Source organism: Lissotriton helveticus, chromosome 10 (assembly GCF_964261635.1).
Source record: "Lissotriton helveticus chromosome 10, aLisHel1.1, whole genome shotgun sequence".
Lineage (NCBI taxonomy): Eukaryota > Metazoa > Chordata > Amphibia > Caudata > Salamandridae > Lissotriton > Lissotriton helveticus.
The window spans coordinates 1,194,485,574-1,194,507,859 of record NC_136071.1 but is presented as its reverse complement, the minus strand read 5'-3'; the positions used below and the strand labels follow the sequence as shown (position 1 = coordinate 1,194,507,859).

The window sequence follows — 22,286 nt, the reverse complement described above, 5'->3', positions numbered from 1 at the left end:
TGCGTGCAGATCCCTACAATGGCTCACCCCTCCCAGAGCTTGGGAGTGCGTGCAGATCCCTACAATGGCTCACCCCTCCCAGAGCTTGGGAGTGCGTGCAGATCCCTACAATGGCTCACCCCTCCCAGATCTTGGAAGTACATGCAGATCCCTACAATGGCTCACCCCTCCCAGATCTTGGAAGTACATGCAGATCCCTACAATGGCTCAACCCTCCCAGATCTGGGAAGTACATGCAGATCCCTACAATGGTTCAGCCCTCCCAGAGCTTGGAAGTGCGTGCAGATCCCTACAGTGCGCCTCACCCCTCCCAGAGCTTGGAAGTGCGTGCAGATCTCTACAATGGCTCACCCCTCCCAGAGCTTGGAAGTGCGTGCAGATCCCTACAGTGCGCCTCACCCCTCCCAGAGCTTGGAAGTGCGTGCAGATCCCTACAATGGCTCATCCCTCCCAGAGCTTGGAAGTGCATGCAGATCCCTACAATGGCTCATCCCTCTCAGAGCTTGGAAGTGCGTGCAGATCCCTACAATGGCTCATCCCTCTCAGAGCTTGGAAGTGTGTGCAGATCCCTACAATGGCTCACTTCTCCCAGATCTTGGAAGTGCATGTAGATCCCTACAATGCCTCACCCCTCCCAGAGCTTGGAAGTGCGTGCAGATCCCTACAATGGCTCACCCCTTCCAGAGCTTGGAAGTGCATGCAGATCTCTACAATAGCTCAGCCTTCCCAGAGCTTGGAAGTATGTGCAGATCCCTACAATGGCTCACCCCTCCCAGAGCTTGGAAGTGCGTGCAGATCCCTACAATGGCTCACCCCTCCCAGAGCTTGGAAGTGCGTGCAGATCCCTACAATGCCTCACCCCTCCCAGAGCTTGGAAGTGCATGCAGATCCCTACAATGGCTCACCCCTCCCAGAGCTTGGAAGTGCGTGCAGATCCCTACAATGGCTCAGCCTTCCCAGAGCTTAGAAGTGCGTGCAGATCCCGACAATGGCTCACCCCTCCCAGAGCTTGGAAGTGCGTGCAGATCCCTACAATGGCTCAGCCCTCCCAGAGCTTGGAAGTGCGTGCAGATCCCTACAATGGCTCACCCCTTCCAGAGCTTGGAAGTGCATGCAGATCCCTACAATGGCTCACCCCTCCCAGTGCTTGGAAGTGTGTGCAGATCCCTACAATGACTCATCCCTCCCAGAGCTTGGAAGTGCGTGCAGATCCCTACAATGACTCATCCCTCCCAGAGCTTGGAAGTGCGTGCAGATCCCTACAATGACTCATCCCTCCCAGAGCTTGGAAGTGCGTGCAGATCCCTACAATGGCTCACCCCTCCCAGAGCTTGGAAGTGCGTGCAGATCCCTACAATGGTTCACCCCTCCCAGATCTTGGAAGTACATGCAGATCCCTACAATAGCTCAGCCTTCCCAGAGCTTGGAAGTGCGTGTAGATCCCTACAATGGCTCAGCCTTCCCAGAGCTTAGAAGTGCGTGCAGATCCCGACAATGGCTCACCCCTCCCAGAGCTTGGAAGTGCGTGCAGATCCCTACAATGGCTCACCCCTCCCAGAGCTTGGAAGTGCGTGCAGATCCCTACAATGGTTCAGCCCTCCCAGATCTTGGAAGTGCATGCAGATCCCTACAATGGCTCACCCCTCCCAGAGCTTGGAAGTGCATGCAGATCCCTACAATGGCTCATCCCTCTCAGAGCTTGGAAGTGCATGTAGATCCCTACAATGGCTCAACCCTCTCAGAGCTTGGAAGTGCATGTAGATCCCTACAATGGCTCACCTCTCCCAGAGCTTGGAAGTGCATGCAGATCCCTACAATGGCTCACCCCTCCCAGAGCTTGGAAGTGCGTGCAGATCCCTACAATGCCTCACCCCTCCCAGATCTTGGAAGTACATGCAGATCCCTACAATGGCTCACCCCTCCCAGAGCTTGGGAGTGCGTGCAGATCCCTACAATGGCTCACCCCTCCCAGAGCTTGGGAGTGCGTGCAGATCCCTACAATGGCTCACCCCTCCCAGAGCTTGGGAGTGCGTGCAGATCCCTACAATGGCTCACCCCTCCCAGAGCTTGGGAGTGCGTGCAGATCCCTACAATGGCTCACCCCTCCCAGATCTTGGAAGTACATGCAGATCCCTACAATGGCTCACCCCTCCCAGATCTTGGAAGTACATGCAGATCCCTACAATGGCTCAACCCTCCCAGAGCTTGGAAGTGCATGCAGATCCCTACAATGGCTCACCCCTCCCAGAGCTTCCAGTGCATGCAGATCCCTACAATGGCTCCCCCCTCCCAGAGCTTGGAAGTGTGTGCAGATCCCTACAATGGCACACCACTCCCAGCGCTTGGAAGTGCTTACAGATCCCTACAATGGCTCACCCCTCCCAGAGCTTGGAAGTGCATGCAGATCCCTACAATGGCTCACCCCTCCCAGATCTTGGAAGTACATGCAGATCCCTACAATGGCTCACCCCTCCCAGATCTTGGAAGTACATGCAGATCCCTACAATGGCTCAACCCTCCCAGAGCTTGGAAGTGCATGCAGATCCCTACAATGGCTCACCCCTCCCAGAGCTTCCAGTGCATGCAGATCCCTACAATGGCTCCCCCCTCCCAGAGCTTGGAAGTGTGTGCAGATCCCTACAATGGCACACCACTCCCAGCGCTTGGAAGTGCTTACAGATCCCTACAATGGCTCACCCCTCCCAGAGCTTGGAAGTGCGTGCAGATCCCTACAGTGCGCCTCACCCCTCCCAGAGCTTGGAAGTGCGTGCAGATCTCTACAATGGCTCACCCCTCCCAGAGCTTCGAAGTGCGTGCAGATCTCTACAATAGCTCAGCCTTCCCAGAGCTTGGAAGTATGTGCAGATCCCTACAATGACTCATCCCTCTCAGAGCTTGGAAGTGCATGCAGATCCCTACAATGACTCATCCCTCTCAGAGCTTGGAAGTGCGCGCAGATCCGTACAATGGCTCACCCCTCCCAGAGCTTGGAAGTGCGTGCAGATCCCTACAATAGATCACCCCTTCCAGAGCTTGGAAGTGTGTGCAGATCCCTACAATGACTCATCCCTCTCAGAGCTTGGAAGTGCATGCAGATCCCTACAATGACTCATCCCTCTCAGAGCTTGGAAGTGCGCGCAGATCCGTACAATGGCTCACCCCTCCCAGAGCTTGGAAGTGCGTGCAGATCCCTACAATAGATCACCCCTTCCAGAGCTTGGAAGTGCGTGCAGATCCCTACAATAGATCACCCCTCCCAGAGCTTCGAAGTGCGTGCAGATCTCTACAATAGCTCAGCCTTCCCAGAGCTTGGAAGTGTGTGCAGATCCCTACAATGGCTCATCCCTCTCAGAGCTTGGAAGTGCGTGCAGATCTCTACAATGGCTCACCCCTCCCAGAGCTTGGAAGTGTGTGCAGATCTCTACAATGGCTCACCCCTACCAGAGCTTCGAAGTGCGTGCAGATCCCTACAATGGCTCACCCCTCCCAGAGCTTCGAAGTGCGTGCAGATCTCTACAATGGCTCACCCCTCCCAGAGCTTCGAAGTGCGTGTAGATCCCTACAATGGCTCAGCCTTCCCAGAGCTTAGAAGTGCGTACAGATCCCGACAATGGCTCACCCCTCCCAGAGCTTGGAAGTGCGTGCAGATCCCTACAATGGCTCACCCCTCCCAGAGCTTGGAAGTGCGTGCAGATCCCTACAATGGTTCAGCCCTCCCAGATCTTGGAAGTGCATGCAGATCCCTACAATGGCTCAACCCTCCCAGATCTTGGAAGTACATGCAGATCCCTACAATGCCTCAGCCCTCCCAGATCTTGGAAGTACATGCAGATCCCTACAATGGCTCACCCCTCCCAGAGCTTGGGAGTGCGTGCAGATCCCTACAATGGCTCACCCCTCCCAGAGCTTGGGAGTGCGTGCAGATCCCTACAATGGCTCACCCCTCCCAGAGCTTCGAAGTGCGTGCAGATCCCTACAATGGCTCACCCCTCCCAGAGCTTCGAAGTGCGTGCAGATCCCTACAATAGATCACCCCTCCCAGAGCTTGGAAGTGCATGCAGATCTCTACAATGGCTCACTTCTCCCAGAGCTTGGAAGTGCGTGCAGATCCCTACAATGGCTCACCCCTCCCAGAGCTTGGAAGTGCGTGCAGATCCCTACAATGGCTCACCTCTCCCAGAGCTTGGAAGTGCATGCAGATCCCTACAATGGCTCACCTCTCCCAGAGCTTGGAAGTGCATGCAGATCCCTACAATGGCTCATCCCTCTCAGAGCTTGGAAGTGCATGTAGATCCCTACAATGGCTCACCCCTCCCAGAGCTTGGAAGTGCATGCAGATCCCTACAATGGCTCACCCCTCCCAGAGCTTGGAAGTGCGTGCAGATCCCTACAATGGCTCACCCCTCCCAGAGCTTGGAAGTGCGTGCAGATCCCTACAATGGCTCACCTCTCCCAGAGCTTGGAAGTGCGTGCAGATCCCTACAATGACTCATCCCTCTCAGAGCTTGGAAGTGCATGCAGATCCCTACAATGGTTCAACCCTCCCAGAGCTTGGAAGTGCACGCAGATCCCTACAATGGCTCACTCCTCCCAGAGCTTGGAAGTGCATGCAGATCCCTACAATGGCTCACCTCTCCCAGAGCTTGGAAGTGCATGCAGATCCCTACAATGGCTCACCCCTCCCAGACCTTGGAAGTGCGTGCAGATCTCTACAATGGCTCACCCCTCCCAGTGCTTGGAAGTGCGTGCAGATCCCTACAATGGCTCATCCCTCTCAGAGCTTGGAAGTGCATGCAGATCCCTTCAACAGCTCACCCCTCCCAGAGCTTCCAGTGCATGCAGATCTCTACAATAGCTCAGCCTTCCCAGAGCGTGGAAGTGCATGCAGATCCCTACAATGGCTCATCCCTCTCAGAGCTTGGAAGTGCATGTAGATCCCTACAATGGCTCACCCCTCCCAGATCTTGGAAGTGCATGCAGATCCCTACAATGGCTCACCTCTCCCAGAGCTTGGAAGTGCATGCAGATCCCTACAATGGCTCACCCCTTCCAGAGCTTGGAAGTGCATGCAGATCCCTACAATGGCTCACCTCTCCCAGAGCTTGGAAGTGCATGCAGATCCCTACAATGGCTCACCTCTCCCAGAGCTTGGAAGTGCATGCAGATCCCTACAATGGCTCATCCCTCTCAGAGCTTGGAAGTGCATGTAGATCCCTACAATGGCTCACCCCTCCCAGAGCTTGGAAGTGCATGCAGATCCCTACAATGGCTCACCCCTCCCAGAGCTTGGAAGTGCGTGCAGATCCCTACAATGGCTCACCCCTCCCAGTGCTTGGAAGTGCGTGCAGATCCCTACAATGGCTCATCCCTCTCAGAGCTTGGAAGTGCATGCAGATCCCTACAATGGCTCACCCCTCCCAGAGCTTGGAAGTGCGTGCAGATCCCTACAATAGATCACCCCTTCCAGAGCTTAGAAGTGCGTGCAGATCCCTACAATGGCTCACCCCTCCCAGAGCTTGCAGATCCCTACAATGGCTCACCCCTCCCGGAGCGTCCAAGGAGACCTCACCTCATCGAGTATCTGCAGGTCTTTGGCAAGTCTCTCGGTGAAGGCTTCAGCATTGGCCACCAGCGGCGCATATTCTTCCATCAGCCAAAGCATGTCTGCAGACTCTCTTGGAGTTATCTCCTGGTACTCCTCGTCTTCCTCCTCTGCCTCCTCTGTCACTACCTCAATGCTGCTCTCCTCGCTCTTCTGCTGGTAAGGGAGGTCTGCAAAGCCACAGGAAACAGCTGTCATATATGGTGGGAGAACATGCTTCTTGTGAGTTGTGAGGAACGTTCTACATTTTACTATAGCTCTGGACCAATAGCATAACCTGGCCGCAGATAAAGGGCTTATTGAACAACAAAGTATGCATGTCGTACAACCCCTTTGTAATTATGGGGACACAAATCAAAAATAATTAGAGATTTCACTTTATTTACAACAAATGAAAGTCAAGAGAAGTGAAATACAGAGTGCCACACATCACCAAACACATTTTCAAGTTACTGACCAACTTCAGTGTGAGCACCTACCACTACTTGAGCACAGATGTCATATGAAGAAATAGCTAACATCACGGAGAACCGCGCCGATACATTCGGATTTTCAGTAGTAGAAACCAGTCGAATTTATTCATTTTATTAATTTATTTATTTGAAAAGTTTTATATAGCGCTGGCTAGACCCGGAGGTATCAGAGCGCTTTACATTAGGATCCACAGGTTACAGGTTAGATGCAGGAAGTTGACCCTTCCACAACCAGCACTTTTTCTACACATAGCATGTTGAAACAATTGTTATACACATCCAAACGCGTAATAAACCAACGCTTACACGCAGGCACCCTCATCAGATACCATAAGGATCAGCTGATCCCAAGAGGCCTATGAATTGCATTGAAGCCCACACTTTGCAGGAACAACCCCAAGTTCACAGAGCGCTAATACGCAATTCTCAATAAGTGATCCCTCGATTTAATACTGTTAATAGTTGAAGAATTATCTAAGGTGATTGAAGATTTGTATAAAGACATCAAACAACTACAACACAATTTGAGCAACAATTTAACTAAGGATGAAATGGACAAGGCATTAACTGACATAAACATAAGATTGGATGAATACGCCAAAGAAATTAATGACAGAAAAATAGGAAAATATAAACGTGACACAATAGACTATAAGTTAGATGAAGTCTACAACTGGGCGGAGGTGTACGCCCAGCGTAGGCAGCAAAGACCTTTCAATAATCCCTCTTCTGAGGAAGGAAGTACAGCATCCAATGGATCCTCACAAAGAGGTGGACCAAGAACGTACAAAGAAAGAAGTGGAAACCAAGCAAGATCGGAAAGCGCACCAAGTACATCAAATAACACTACAACAGGGGCTCCTTTTTTAGAGAAAGGCCCAGCCATAAACGTCGAACCAGGAGGGGCAGAGGCCACCAAAGAGACAAACTCATTGATCGCCCAATCAGCACGGAGCAAAAGAACCTGATTATTAACATTTCCAACAGTTCACTTTCCAACACACAAATGGCTACATTACAACGAGGTACATCATTTGTGCCCACTTACCATTCCAATTATCTTGAAACTGAAGTCAGCTTGTTTAAATTCATGAGGAATCTGAGATTGAAACATTTTTTTAAAAACATGGTTCCTCAAACAGTTGTTAACACAGAAGACACGTGCATGAGTCTAAGAAGTAAAAGAGCGTTTACGGCACCCACAAGCCACAAAATACTTGACTCTTATGAAACCATCACTATGAATGAAATTAAAGAAGTATTCAAAAAACCTAATTCCAGGTGAACCAATTTCAATTCAAAGGAAAAGCAAGCTATCAATCAAATCATTGACAACAAAGATATTAAATGCTGTAAAGCTGACAAAGCATATATATTACAGGGGGAACCCAATTAACCCATAGGCATCTAGGTAAACAATACAGTAAGTAAAGAATATGAAGGCTACGGAACAATTACACATATATTTTTTCAGGAACAGATACCGTAAATTATCTATTCTTCAATACAGTTATTCTGTTTGAGGTAAATCGTAAATTTCTTTTAAATTTCTCCAAATGACAGGCAATTCAAACGAATGGTCTCAACTTATTGGTTTATATTTCCTTTTAATAAACCATTTTTTCAAAAATTAGTTACTTGTTACACATATATATACACAATTCATACATATATATATATATATACACAATTCATACATATATATACACAATATACAAACAAACGTATATATGTACAAACAAACACAAATTCCTTTGAACCGTTTTCAGGGTGCTTTGCCCACACTAATATCAAAAAGGATGTTTAACCACTCAATTATACAGAAACATTCCTTGTGTACAGGGCACCAGACCAACGTAGGAGTATCCAAGGTATCCTCCTTTTGACCTCTTACTATTTTACTACTCCTTACAGTTCATTTTCTCATATTCTCAAACAATGTATTTTGCAATGGTGCCTTCCAACAGAAATTGTCGACGTGTTTCAGCCTCTCATGATTTCAGGCATCATCAGGACTCTGGGCAAACAAAAATCTACCTAAGAAATCAAATACAATATATTTACATATTTATATTTATATATATATATATATATCTCGGGGATATCATTCACAAACTCTACACATTTTTATATATACATTCGAGGAAGTCTATATATATACATGGAGTAGTTCTTTCTAAATGATATGTCTCATTTCTCGAGGTAAATGGCAAAATAATATTACACATTTAAACACTCCTATGTGTGCACCAGATATTTCGACACCTATGTCAGTGAACCTATATTCATTTCAGTCCAAATCACCACTACTACCAGAGATAAAACTAACTAAACACACTTGCAACCACCAAGGTGAGGGTAATATTCAGCAAAAGCAACCCAAGCTATGCCAGAGTTCCTACCGTCATCTAATGTATTTATCCGCAGTCTCAATACTGGGCTCTTATTTATCCTCCCAATCACACTGCTCGATAATACTATAAGGGAAGGTAATTGAAAAACCTGTAATCAGTTCCTGCATCAGCGTATTCAAACCTTTCATTATAATGGGATTCTATCTAATGCTTACCCTCCGTCGGCAAAGATCGGGGTCAACACTCTCTACACCTTCTTTCTTCCGTTGTTCCTGAGAAATAATGTACCGGCATTACTCTCTATTCTCGGCTTCCATCAAGGTCTAAACTAATAGTATCACAAAGCAAATCTACAAAATATATTCAGAGACTGCTGTACCTTATTTAATTCCAACATAGAGTAAAGTAAGCTCTCAGGTCGCGATTACGATACCGAGTGAAACTCAGGCTCACGTCCGCGATGTATGTAGACGTGGGAACTTCCGTATTAAACATAGACTAAGGACTAACTAGGGACTAAATTAAACCACGCTCACCTTCTCTGTAACATACCGCGGTAAAGCTGACAAAGGAGGGGCACTTGTAATAATGGACTCTAAATTCTACCAGGAAAGTGTTAATGATCATATACATAACACAGAATTGTATATGGAACAACCCCAAGATCCAACGGGCGAGTTTGCAAAAGTTTTAAAAACCATCATCGACAAGGCATGTACCATGGGCAAGATCACAGAAAAGGACAAAACGTTTTTCATACAAGAATACCCAAAAACCCCCAGTTTACAGATGCTTCCAATAATACACAAGAACTTGACCAAACCACCATTTTGCCCTATTGTGTTAACTAAAGGTTCCATTCATGAGCCAACCGGAAAGTACATAGATAAACATCTTCAACCATTAGAGAAATCAATGACAACCTACATACGCGACACAACAGACTTCCTAATTAAATTGAAGGATACAGTACTTATCCAGACATGTTGATAACCTTGTGCACTATTGACGTACGTGCACTCTACACATCTATTCCCCATAATAGAGGCATTGATGCAATAGAATCATTCTTAATCAATCACAAAATCAGAGGAGTTGAAAATATTTCTACTTTAACTACTTCAATACACTCTGTATCATAGTTACTTTGAATGGAATAATAACTTCTTTTTACAACTAGCTGGTACATCTATGGGCAATTGTGCAGCCCCCAGCTATGCAAATTTGTTCATGCATCGTCTAGAACAGGATACCATCCTAACCAACCCGAGATGGACCAACAAAATACTGAAATTCTGGCGTTACATAGACAACATTTTTCTAATATGGTTGGGTCCACCTGAAGAGGTAAATGTATTCACCACTTTCATCAACAATATAGACGATCACATCCAGTTTACACATTCTGTCAGTACGGAATGTTTTCAGTTCCTTGACGTATTAGTTACCTGCCATTATAACAAAATTGAAACAGAAGTTTGCACTACAATAACAGACAGGAACAATTCCCTGCACTTTGACAGTTGTCATCCCATGTCTTTGAAAAGACATTTACCATATTCGCAATTACTTAGAATGAAAAGGATATCTTCAAAATCAAGCGAATATATTAAGAACCAGGATAGAATGCTGTTGAGATTCAAGGATAGCAAAACACACAAGATGATGGACGGAATGTTGCACAATGGCAAAACATTCACCCCCAGTCCAAGATCTGGGTTTAATCCATCGTTATGTTGCTCACCAAGCCACCCCAGTTCAGACATGGCCATATGCAAATCAGTCTTGACCCTGTGCCTCATGGGAACAGTCCAGCCCGAACTGCCAAGCCATGTCTTCCCTGGACCAGAATCAAGCATCCTAGGACCGGTTTCTGGCTATCAGCCGTCTTCTGTCAGGATAGCTTGACTCCAGTGGCGTAGTGAGCACGGGACCCACGTCTGGGCATACACTTCCCACATAGGGTGAACAGCAAAACACACAAGGTGATGGACGGAATGTTGCACAATGGCAAAACATTCACCCCCAGTCCCAGATCTGGGTTTAATCCATTGTTATTTTGCTCACCAAGCCACTCCAGTTCAGACATGGCCATATGCAAATCAGTCTTGACCCTGTACCTCATGGGAACAGTCCAGCCCGAACTGCCAAGCCATGTCTTCCCTGGACCGGAATCAGGCATCCTAGGACCGGTTTTTGGCTATCAGCCATCTTCAGCCAGGATAGCTTGACTCCAGTGGCTTCAAGTTAGGGTGTTGAAGAAGAATCAGTTAAGCATTAGACGGAACTGCCTTGGGAGGACAGACGGGTGCATCTGTTCAGCAGCTCTTCGCACAGTGTACCGGGTAAGGTCACCTTACCTGGTACACGGTGCGAAGAGCTGCTGAACAGATGCACGGCAGTTCTGTCTAATGCTTAACTGATTCTTCTTCAACGCCCTAACTCTGTGGAGACACACACGTCGAATTTATTGGAAATCTCCACTACCCTTCATCCAACGCGTTTGGAGTGTCCTACGCCATTGATTCACCTTACTATATCACGCACTTCGAATATATCTTTTGATAAAATTCTCCTACCACCGCTTTAGCAGCCAACAGTCCTGGGCCCTGTCGGGTCGGAAGTATCACCGACGGAGCGACTCTCCCTACTACAATTTTCGCTAGCCCTGAGGAGTCGCGGGAAGACTGTCCCACATGCGACAAAACACGTGTCGGCTGGTTCTCATGAACATTAAAGACACCCTTTCTAACAACTGATTCCAAGAAATCCATTGATTTGTTTGTAAATGAAATGCTTTTTCTCCATTATCTCTAGTGTCTACACTGACATCACTGTTTATTAATTAGAGTGTGCATAGGTTTCTGTGTTTTTTAGCCAATCAGATTGGCCTCACCCCATAGAACCCTCCTGAGAGTGCCTCAGAGCCTCAGATTTTCGTAGCCATTGTGTAACAGTAACAAGTTTTGCTGAAGGCCGAGCTTTCCCAGGGGAGGATGGTGGGCGCATGGGAATCTCTGAAAGTTACCAATACTGGAGAACCAAAGTTACAGGTAAGTAACTTGTTTTCTTGCCCCAGTATTGGAACTTTCATAGATTCCCATGCTTTGTATTAGAGTAGCTAGCAGTAATCCACCAGTGCACATTTTGCTACAAGTGTATTACAACATCACAGCATGACTGTATTCATATGACCATATATATCTCTATATATATATATATATATATATATATATATATATATATATATATTACCTACTGGCGGTCGCCAGTAGGTATATATAGTTAGGATTTTTTCTCTATGGGATTTTTGAAAATTCTATGTCTAATAACTTTGGCGTTTGTGGACGGAATTGGCTGACATTTTCAGGAAAATTGAACATTTTGTTTCTGAGCAGCCACTGAAAAGTTGGGGGGGGTTCGTCAAGGGGGGGCCGAGAAAAAAGGGGGGTTTTTCCCATGTTAATTTCCATAGGGCGGTTGGCCTCACTTTTAGCCCGAACGGCTGAATGGATTTGCACGAAACTTGGCAAAATTGTAGGGACTGGTAGCCCGATGTGCCTTTGCTAGGTCTCAATATATGTGTTCCAGTGGATTTTGAGAAATTAACGTTCAAAAAAATATATATATCTGTAAGCGCGCTCCGGGCAGCGCCCCGGTTCGCGTACCTGACGCGTAACGGAACTTCGCGAAGCGAAGCTGATTGGCTCTCCGGTGTCTGTCAACATTCTAAACAGTCTGGAGCGGCCGCCATCTTGTCTCTCGGTAGGATCGAGAGACAAGAGGAGGCCAAAACAAAGGGGGAAATGACCATAAGGGGGCATAGTAGATCCTTCCTGACCCCCTAGGTTTGATGTGGAGGCTTTAAAAGGGCCCCGCGGGGCAAAAAAAAAAAAAAAAAATTGTTTTTTTTGTGTGGGTAGCGCCCGGTACGCGCACCGGGAAGCGGTCCGGGGAGCGTACTATAAGGAAAAAAGAATGATAGACTATGATATTTTGAAATATTGTATGTTTATTCATTGTTCTTTTTGTTGTTTTTTTGTTATTTAAGTAGCAGTATGTATGATTATTAAATATAAATTTATTTTTGGAATTGTGCACAGTATACTATAAGTCTGACTTTACATTATAATCAATTTGGTACTAGTTTATGAATTACATATAAAAATGATTAAAGACTCAAACAATTTTTTAATATTAAATATAATTTAATTTTTCTGATTCTTTTTCAAAATTTAATAGAACATCTAACATTTGACTGTCCGATATGTCCTCTTGTTGAGTGAACATAACTTCCCACATTTGACCGTCATCATAATGAAGTAAATGATCCACAGATTCTACACATTGTAGAAGTTCATGGTCTCGTGATTCATCCATGAATTCCAAGTCAATGGGTTCAATTATTTCCTCATTGTTCATGTCTAGGACAATTTCAAAGGAAACGTTCTGTTCTCCTTGCATTTTTGTGCTGAAATTTGAATAAAAAATAAATATATCAGTAGAGATGGGGCACTGTTGGGTTTAAGTTCAGACAGGTACTTTTGAGGCATGAAGTAGTACTATTAAAAAGTGCCTGTGAGAAAGCCTATGTAAATTCATAATAATACCACAGAAACCTAAATCAATCCATAATTATAATAAACAAGCCTTTCTCAATGTCTAACTCTTACAGAGGGATAGTATATAACTATCTGAAAATGTTTTCAAATTTATAAAATAATATCTTACCTTTTAAAAACAAGTTTAAGTTGTGAGTGAAAATGATCTTGCAATGTAGTTCAGGGAGTAGTAGTCAAAATGGCTGTGTTTTTCTCTCTTTTTTTTAATATATATTCAGGTACATAACCAATCAAATGCCAGGTAAAAAAAGTAGAAAATGAAAGTAACATTTTAATTGGTTGTCAATTCCAACACTTCAGATGTGTTTTGTGAAGTAATTTACCTCAGGGTATTTAGAGAGGTCTACAGGCTAAATGGCTAAATGGAATTCCAAACAAATGTGTGAAAATGGTAGGGATTGGTATGTAGTATGAGCTAATCTATATTTGGTGAAAGTGTCTCCAGGGTTTCTTCTGTAAATTACTTTCCCACCTTTTTTAATGGAGCGCTTCCCGGTGAGCGCCCCGGTACGCGAACCAGCAGCGTTACGGGAGTCCACCATTTTGTGTTTCGGTCGAATTAAGATACAAGATGGAGGGCAAATAATGTTCAGAATGGGTAGAAGGGGGCACGGTAGACGTATTTTGACCCCCTAGGTTTTCTGAGGGTGGCTGAGGAGGCCCATGTGTGTGAAAAAAAATCATTTTTTTTTTAAATTTCGCGCGGTTAGCTTCCGGTTCGCGTACCGGGTAGCGCTCCGGGGAGCGTACTTTGTTGAAAATTAGTGAAAAAAGTTAGAGTAAAATAATAATTGTGAGTGATCAGATGTAGGGTAGCTCTGAGAAGAGCTTTTGGGTTTATGGTACATTTAGGTACTTATAAGTAGGTACCAATGCACATTTTTAAATTCAGAATGAAAATTCTGTTCCCTTCATCTGAGAAGTGAACTCCATCTCCTCTGTAGATATCTTGCATGTAGTAACGTAAGTTATTGTTGTAGATGGAGCCCATTCCATGGTCTCTCATGTAAGCTTTACATGCTTCCTCGATTTCTCAATTTGTGGACAAAATTGGTTCGACCACCTCCATTTCTGTCTTTGGCATATATTTGAATATACCAAGGCAGTTTGAGGAAAAAGTGCCATCAATTGCTCAAAGGTGTCCTTTAAAAGCATTTCCAGACCTACCCCAGTCAAAGTGCCCAAGTCATTTCCTCCACAGTGCACAATTAACAGGTCAGGTTTAGGCAAATGCATAAAGGTTTTCACCAATGGTATCAATTGGTGACATTTTAATCCTCTGTGGCCAAACCACTTAATTTCCACATCTTGTAAATTGAGGTTAGGTACATTTCTGTTATCAGCATACCTCTGAGCCCAGTAGATGTAACTATGTCCAACAATCCAGACAGAAAACATGGTGAGAGGAGGTTCTGCTGCAGTCAGATGAAGTGTGGCAATGAAATGGGAGTTGAAAAAATAAGAGTTTAAAATGAAAAAAACTGTGGAGTTTCTGTGTTAATGAAGCAGTAGCAGTGATTGGTGGATTTTGATTGCTGAAAACAGAAAGTTAGGGTGCATGGATGAGTTCTTTGAAAGATGTAATTTGAATGGTCAAAAAAAAATCATTTTATGAAAGATTGCACTGGATATGCAGGTGTACTGAGAGTTCAGAGTTCAATTGAAACATTGTTGTGTGAACTTGCAAACATGAGAGGTCTTTCAGGAGGTGGTTGCTATGCAAAAAAGGCAGAAAGGGTAGAGGGGGGAAGGGTGTTGATTTGAAAAAAGTGAGGGAAGAGTTTTGATTGGGTGACATGAGAGATATGTGTGATGAATTACAGCTTTTCTGTGCTTTTTATAGCTGCAGACTCTGGAGTGCATACCTTTTGCTCTGCTAAAGACAATTTGGTGTGTTTCTGAGACTGTTTTGAAACTCATAAAGTATTTGCTAAGGTGAGAAAAGATTCATTTAATTTAGATAGAGAATAGTATGGTTTAGGGAGAACATTATGAAGAAAGTTGTGTATTTAAAATTTTGATTTGTGTCAAGTGTTTTACAAATAGATTTTGTTTCTTTGTGTTACATAGCAATGTTAAAAGTGACGCTAAAATAGTGCAAGGGTCTTACAAAAATGCTTTCATGTGTCTTAGGGTATTTTAACTCACTTCCTCATGAATGTAGGTATATAATTGATTTAGATGTTGTGTTTAAAAACGATTTAAGAAAACAATTAGGTTTCTGGATATGTACTGCTAGAGATTCATAGGTTGCTTGGGGCATATTTATAAGGCCTTTGAGTCTCTCTGATGTTATTTTTCACATTTTAATTTAAGACCTTTCCCTGTGGTGCGAGGTCCTTGTAAATATGCCCCCATCTGTGCTTGGCAAATTTTGATTTTAATTCTTTGACTAACATAGCCATGTTAAAAGTGACCCAAAAATGTTGCAAGGGCCTTAAAAAAAACGCTTTCATGTGTCTTAGGCCATTTTAAGTCATTTCCCCTTGAATGTAGGTATTTAATTGATTTAGATGATGTGTTTAAAAACGATTTATGAAATCAATTAGGTTTCTTGATATGTACTGCTAGAGCTTCATAGGTTGCTTGGGGCATATTTATAAGGCCTTTGTGTCTCTCTGATGTTATTTTTCCCATTTTAATTTAAGACCTTTCCCTGTGGTGCAAGGTCCTTGTAAATACGCCCCCATCTGTGCTTGGCAAATTTAGATCTTGATTATTTGACTTACATAGCCATGTTAAAAGTGATCTAAAAATGGAGCAAGGGCTTAAAAAAACGCTTTCATGTGTCTTAGGGCATTTTAAGTCACTTCCCGATGAATGTAGGTATATAATTGATTTAGATGATGTGTTTAAAAACGATTTTTGAAATCAATTAGGTTTCTTGATATGTAATGCTAGAGCTTCATAGGTTGCTTGGGGCATATTTATAAGGCCTTTGTGTCTCTCTGATGTTATTTTTCCCATTTTAATTTAAGACCTTTCCCTGTGGTGCAAGGTCCTTGTAAATACGCCCCCATCTGTGTTTGGCAAATTTAGATCTTGATTATTTGACTTACATAGCCATGTTAAAAGTGATCTAAAAATGGAGCAAGGGCTTAAAAAAAACGCTTTCATGTGTCTTAGGGCATTTTAAGTCACTTCCTGATGAATGTAGGTATATAATTGATGTAGATGATGTGTTTAAAAACGATTTTTGAAATCAATTAGGTTTCTTGATATGTAATGCTAGAGCTTCATAGGTTGCTTGGGGCATATTTATAAGGCCTTTGAGTCTCTCTGATGTTATTTTTCCCATTTTAATTTAAGACCTTTCCCTGTGGTGCAAGGTCCTTGTAAATACGCCCCCATGTGTGCTTGGCAAATTTAGATTTAGATTATTTGACTTACATAGCCATGTTCCATACAGTTCTCACCTTCTGCGTAGTCTTTGATATGCTAGACTCCATCTGCACTATGAGATACCTAAGCAAAGGAAACACAGGTGATGTGATTGTGAAATGAGGAAAAGAAACTCCACATTTTTCAATTACATCACCTGTGTTTTCTAAGTTTACGAATGACATTGTGCAGATGAGGTTTAGGTCTGTCCACGGACACAGAAGAGGTCTGGCCTTTGTTCAAGAGTGAAGTGGACATGACTTACTTCATTGGTAGGCTTTCACATGTATTATCTCCTCTTTACTCTTCAACAAGCGTAAATTTCATCTGCAACCCTGAGTAGGCCTCACCTTAAACAAACCTCTGGATAGGCCACACCTTATCGTCATCCTGAATCAATCATTTAAAATGTTAGGGACAGATTTATGATAGGTGTATGACTCTTTTGCGTCACTGTGCGTCACTTTTGTGACGCAGCGGCGGTACAAAAGATTTGCTATGTGGCGACATATTTACAACTTGATGCATCTAGGCAGATGTGTCATGCTGTAAAGTCCCATGCCACATGAAACCGATGCAGCAGTGATGCAAAAGATGCACCATGTTGCAAGACAGGCCTCATTTCATCTCCAACAAGATAAGAAGCTGAATCTTCTGTAAATGTCAAAATTGTTGTATACACTGCTCAACTTATGTGTACTCTTTGATATGCTAGAGTCCATCTGCACTATGAGATACCTAAGCAAAGGAAACACAGGTGATGTGATTGTGAAATGAGGAAAAGAAACTCCACATTTTTCAATTACATCACCTGTGTTTCCTAAGTTTACGAATGACATTGTGCAGATGAGGTTTAGGCCTGTCCACGGACACAGAAGAGGTATGGCATTTGTTCAAGAGTGAAGTGGACATGACTTACTTCATTGGTAGGCCTTCACATGTATTATCTCCTCTGTACTCTTCAACAAGCGTAAATTTCATCTGCAACCCTGAGTAGGCCTCACCTTAAACAAACCTCTGGATAGGCCACACCTTATCGTCATCCTGAATCAATCATTTAAAATGTTAGGGACAGATTTATGATAGGTGTATGCCTCTTTTGCGTCACTGTGCGTCACTTTTGTGACGCAGCGGCGGTGCAAAAGATTTGCTATGTGGCGACATATTTACAACTTGATGCATCTAGGCAGATGTGTCATGCTGTAAAGTCCAGTGCCACATGAAACCAATGCAGCAGTGATGCAAAACATGCACCATGTTGCAAGACAGGCCTCATTTCATCTCCAACAAGATAAGAAGCTGAATCTTCTGTAAATGTCAAAATTGTTGTATACACTGCTCAACTTATGTGTACTCTTTGATATGCTAGAGTCCATCTGCACTATGAGATACCTAAGCAAAGGAAACACAGGTGATGTGATTGTGAAATGAGGAAAAGAAACTCCACATTTTTCAATTACATCACCTGTGTTTCCTAAGTTTACGAATGACATTGTGCAGATGAGGTTTAGGTCTGTCCACGGACACAGAAAAGGTCTGGCCTTTGTTCAAGAGTGAAGTGGATATGACTTACTTCATTGGTAGGCCTTCACAAGTATTATCTCCTCTGTACTCCTCAACAAGCGTAAATTTCATCTGCAACCCTGAGTAGGCCTCACCTCAAACAAACCTCTGGATAGGCCACACTTTATCGTCATCTTGAATCAATCATTTAAAATGTTAGGGACAGATTTATGATAGGTGTATGTCTCTTTTGCGTCACTGTGCGTCACTTTTGTGACACAGCGGCGGTGCAAAAGATTTGCTATGTGGCGACATATTTACAACTTGATGCATCTAGGCAGATGTGTCATGCTGTAAAGTCCTGTGCCACATGAAACCTGCGTCAGTTTTCATATAGGTGTTTTGTTGCAAGGTATGCATTAATTTGCATGAAAGCCCTGTAAAACTAACACAGTGAAATTTAGAAGATTTCACTGAGTCAGCTTTATAGCTGAATCAAATCCTTACGCCTGTTTGAAACAGGCATAAGAAGTGATGCACCATGCAATGTGAGGCTTCCTCCTGTGCATTGCAGTAGACATGTCGCGCTTATGACGTGATTCCTGCAATGTGCTGCTTTTGCGGCACAGATGCGTGACGCATCTGTGCTGTTTTTGCTCAATGGTGCTCCACATTGTAAATGCGGCACACTATGGGTGGCAGAGCAGCGGTGCACATTAACTGGTGCATCCGTGGGGATGCGCCAGTTAACATAAATCTGCCCCTTTACATTTAAGTATGAGCAGGGGACACAGAGTCGGTGAGGGTTATCCAAGGTTAAGAAGAGATGAGTCCTGTTCACTGAAAACTTGGACATAGGCCTCACCTCCTCAGCATCACTGGACATGGCTAAATAATAGCTGCAAAATGTTACTCTTGTTAAACAATTTTACTATTATAGTCTCTGAGATTTGTCTCTTACTCTGCAACATCTCATTGTTGTTCTCTTTCTTTAAAGATAACGACAACATCAAGCATGAGTGATAATGATCAATCTGTTGATCTCGACATTATCATTGAAATTGTGATTGAAACATCAGTGGAAGTAGATCCCTTGGATGATTTAAATCCTGAGGATGATGAAGAACATGATGAGGATGCCGATTTGTCAGAATTGTATGACATAGGGTGGGAAGCTGACCTGCTTGAGCCTATGGAACTATAAACATTTATTTTTAAAATGTACAATAAATGAAAAGTAAAAATGTAAACCGTTCCATTTAAAATTAAACACACCTTCAAAAACAGGTTATGTGTAGTGTCTTCAATAAAATATTAAAATATGCTCATAAAATTAGATCAGATTCACATATAAAACAGCACAGGTAAAATGTAGAAGCATTCCATTTCTTTTCTGCTATTTGTGTATTCTAAATTTGCCAAAGCACAAAAAAATATTCTATGTAAAAATGTCAATTAGTGTGTTAAGTTTTTGATGACTGTTATTGATTTACTGTTTGGTAATAGTGGTTAATAAATTTTTTTATTATATTTTACCACAGATTCAACTGCAGATCATTTCAAATTTTGAGAATGCCGTCTAAGGATAGAATCAGAAAGGCTACAAAACGTCAAAGACAGCAGGTTCATCAATTAATGCAGCAGTCCTCTACAATAAAAAATTGTCAAGTCACCAAGAAAGCACCGGGTAAGACCACGAAATCATTCATAAGAAACATTTGTAAAAAAAAAAGTAGTACTACAGAAAATGTTTTAGTCCAGAAAAAGAGAAGCAATTTAAACGGAAAGCAAAGGCCAATCAAAAATGTTACTGCTAGAGCAAGAGATAACTCTGTGCATGATAGTAGAAGGAAACAACAGTTTAGGGACATTCGTAAACGAATGTTCCGCAACAGGATAATTGGCAATTTGTTAAAAAATATTAAGAAAGGTCAACAGAAAGTGGTTTTTTATAAGAGAAAAAAAAAAGTTGAGAAAGTTATTGATCAGGCATTCGAAATTAAACGAAAGTTATTTATTTTGATAATCAATAGAATTAGGAAGCTAAACAAGGCAATTTATGATTTCAAAACAAATAGTAGATGGAAGAGAACAGTTAATCGTAGTAATTTTTGTGAAGTTTTTTCAGGAGAATGGATGCATAGTTCAAGTTGTGAGGCATTTTTTAATGAGGAGAGTTATTTCCAGGATAATGATTTGGTGCATGCAGTTGACACCAATGGTCGAGCTTATGAGGTGAAAGATGGTTGTCCAGTTGAAAAAGAAAAACTTGTGACAACAGAGACAGAAGAGGTGTTAGGTAATGAGGTTTTAGGAAGACGTCCTAAGGGACCTGTGTACACCTGGAAGTGTAGTAGTATTTGCAGTGTGCGACAGGATTCCATCAATTTGCTTTGTGATTTTGTACGGACATTTAATAAGAAAAGTTTGAAGCAGAAAATGAAGTTGTTGCAAGAATTAGATCCTTGCAGAGTGAGAGAAGTGACAGGTTTGCATGGTCATTCACTGGCTTGTCTTTCCAGGAGAGTATGCCAGAGTGTTTTTCATCATTTCAGGATGCTAGCAGTGCATCATAATAAAGTGAGGAAATTAGTTAGAATGTTGTATTATGCTAAGAGTCCAGCAGTTATGCTTAAACAATTATGCGCTGCTCTTTTGCATGGTTCTGAAATAGATGTGAAGAATATGTGTGAAGAAATTGAGTTTTGTTACTTTGGAAGTAAAGAGGAGAATGTTGAAATTGACCCAAAAGAAGAGGGTAATGTGGAAGATAGTGTACAGGTTTCCAGTACAGATAATTTTCAGAAGGAAATTGCCACGTTTCAGGTGAAATCAAGTGAGAGGCCTAATTTCACTTGTGTGTGTTGTCGACGCGCACTTATTATAAGAATCAGACTAAGTTAGTGGATTTATATGCAAAAAGTGAAAGGGAAAATAATAGTGAATGGAAGGATTTCGCAACATACTTGATGGTAGAAAATTGTTTTGATTTGGGATTGGATCAACGTGTGTGTACTTATTGTTGTAATAAATTAAATCAAAACCAGATGCCTGCTAGAGCGGTTCATAATAATCTGGAATTGGTTGAGATTCCTTCTGAATTGAAGGATTTAAATACTTATGAATCTATTTTGATTCAAAGTATCCATCCCTTTCAGGCTATTGTAAGAATGGAGCCAAAGACAGGGAAATTGCCTCCATCAGATTTACAGAGAGGATTAAAGGGAAGAGTTGTTTATTTGCCTCTAGATTTGAAGAAAAACATTAACACAATTGGAGTAGAAAAAGTGGAAGAGGAACCTCTGGTTATCTTAGTTAAGGGGGTTCCGACAAAGAATAAGAAAATATGGCAAGATTTAGTAGATGTTAGGAAAGTCAAAAAGGCAACATTGTATTTGAAAAAAAATAATAAGTACTATAAGAATGTATATGTTGCAGAAGAGGAAGTAAGTGAGGAAGAGGATAGCGATTTGTGTGCTGGTCAAATTGAGAAAGTAGAACCCTCTAAAAGTGAAGAAATATATGAACATTATAGTGTTCATCCTTTGCATTCCAAGGAAGTCATGGGGAATGCTATTGAGTTGTTTCAAATGAAACAAGCCAAAGGGAGTCCCATTAGTGTTTGGGAGGAAAGTTTGGAAGCTCGGTGTTTCCCACAGCTATTTCCAACAGGTCAAGGAGGAAGATATGATGAGCGACCTCATCAAATTCCTGCTTCTGAATACCGGACTTTACGATTGTATGCAGAAGATGCTAGGTTTCGACAATGCATTCCCTATTTGTTTCATCTCCTGTTTGAAAGCGATCTGTCTGGACTGTCATATGCAGTGAACCACATCTTGAAAAGTGGTATACAGATGCAAAACATCTCGGCAAGTGACTTTATTGATAAAGTCAATGTCCAAGACAGTATTTTGGATTGTCACCTGATTAATCTCATGGCGTGTCAGCGTGGTACTAATGAGTACTGGTACCGTCGTCATGGTGATTTAAAATGTATGCTGAGGAACTTAGGAACTCCCACATGGTTCCTCACTCTGAGCTGTGCCGAGTATGGCTGGGAAGACTTACTTGAATTTCTACGAGAGGCAAATGGAAACATTGAAAACATCGAATTCAAGACACCCGGAGAACTGTGCTCTTTGGATCCAGTGAATGTATGCAGGTACTTCAATCATAGATTTGAAGCTATGATGTCTTTCATCATGAATAAGAAGAATCCACCTCTTGGAGAGGTGTTGGATTTCTTCTGGAGAAAGGAGTACCAAGCAAGAGGTGCTCCTCATATACATATGCTGCTGTGGATCAAGGATGCACCTAAGTTTGGAACAGATCCAGAAGACTTAGTGAT

The 22,286-nt window shown here is 42.9% G+C and overlaps 1 protein-coding gene across 7 annotated transcripts in view; it reads right to left on the bottom strand.

The window, feature by feature from the left end:
- Positions 1–22,286, bottom strand: part of LOC144784933 (exocyst complex component 1-like) — a 1,012,560-nt gene that overhangs the window by 317,135 nt on the left and 673,139 nt on the right. For all 7 annotated transcript variants that reach the window (XM_078664046.1, XM_078664044.1, XM_078664045.1 and 4 more), the window contains one exon: positions 5,570–5,772. In XM_078664046.1, coding sequence (XP_078520172.1) covers positions 5,570–5,772 — 203 coding nt within the window. The remainder of the gene's footprint in view (positions 1–5,569; positions 5,773–22,286) is intronic.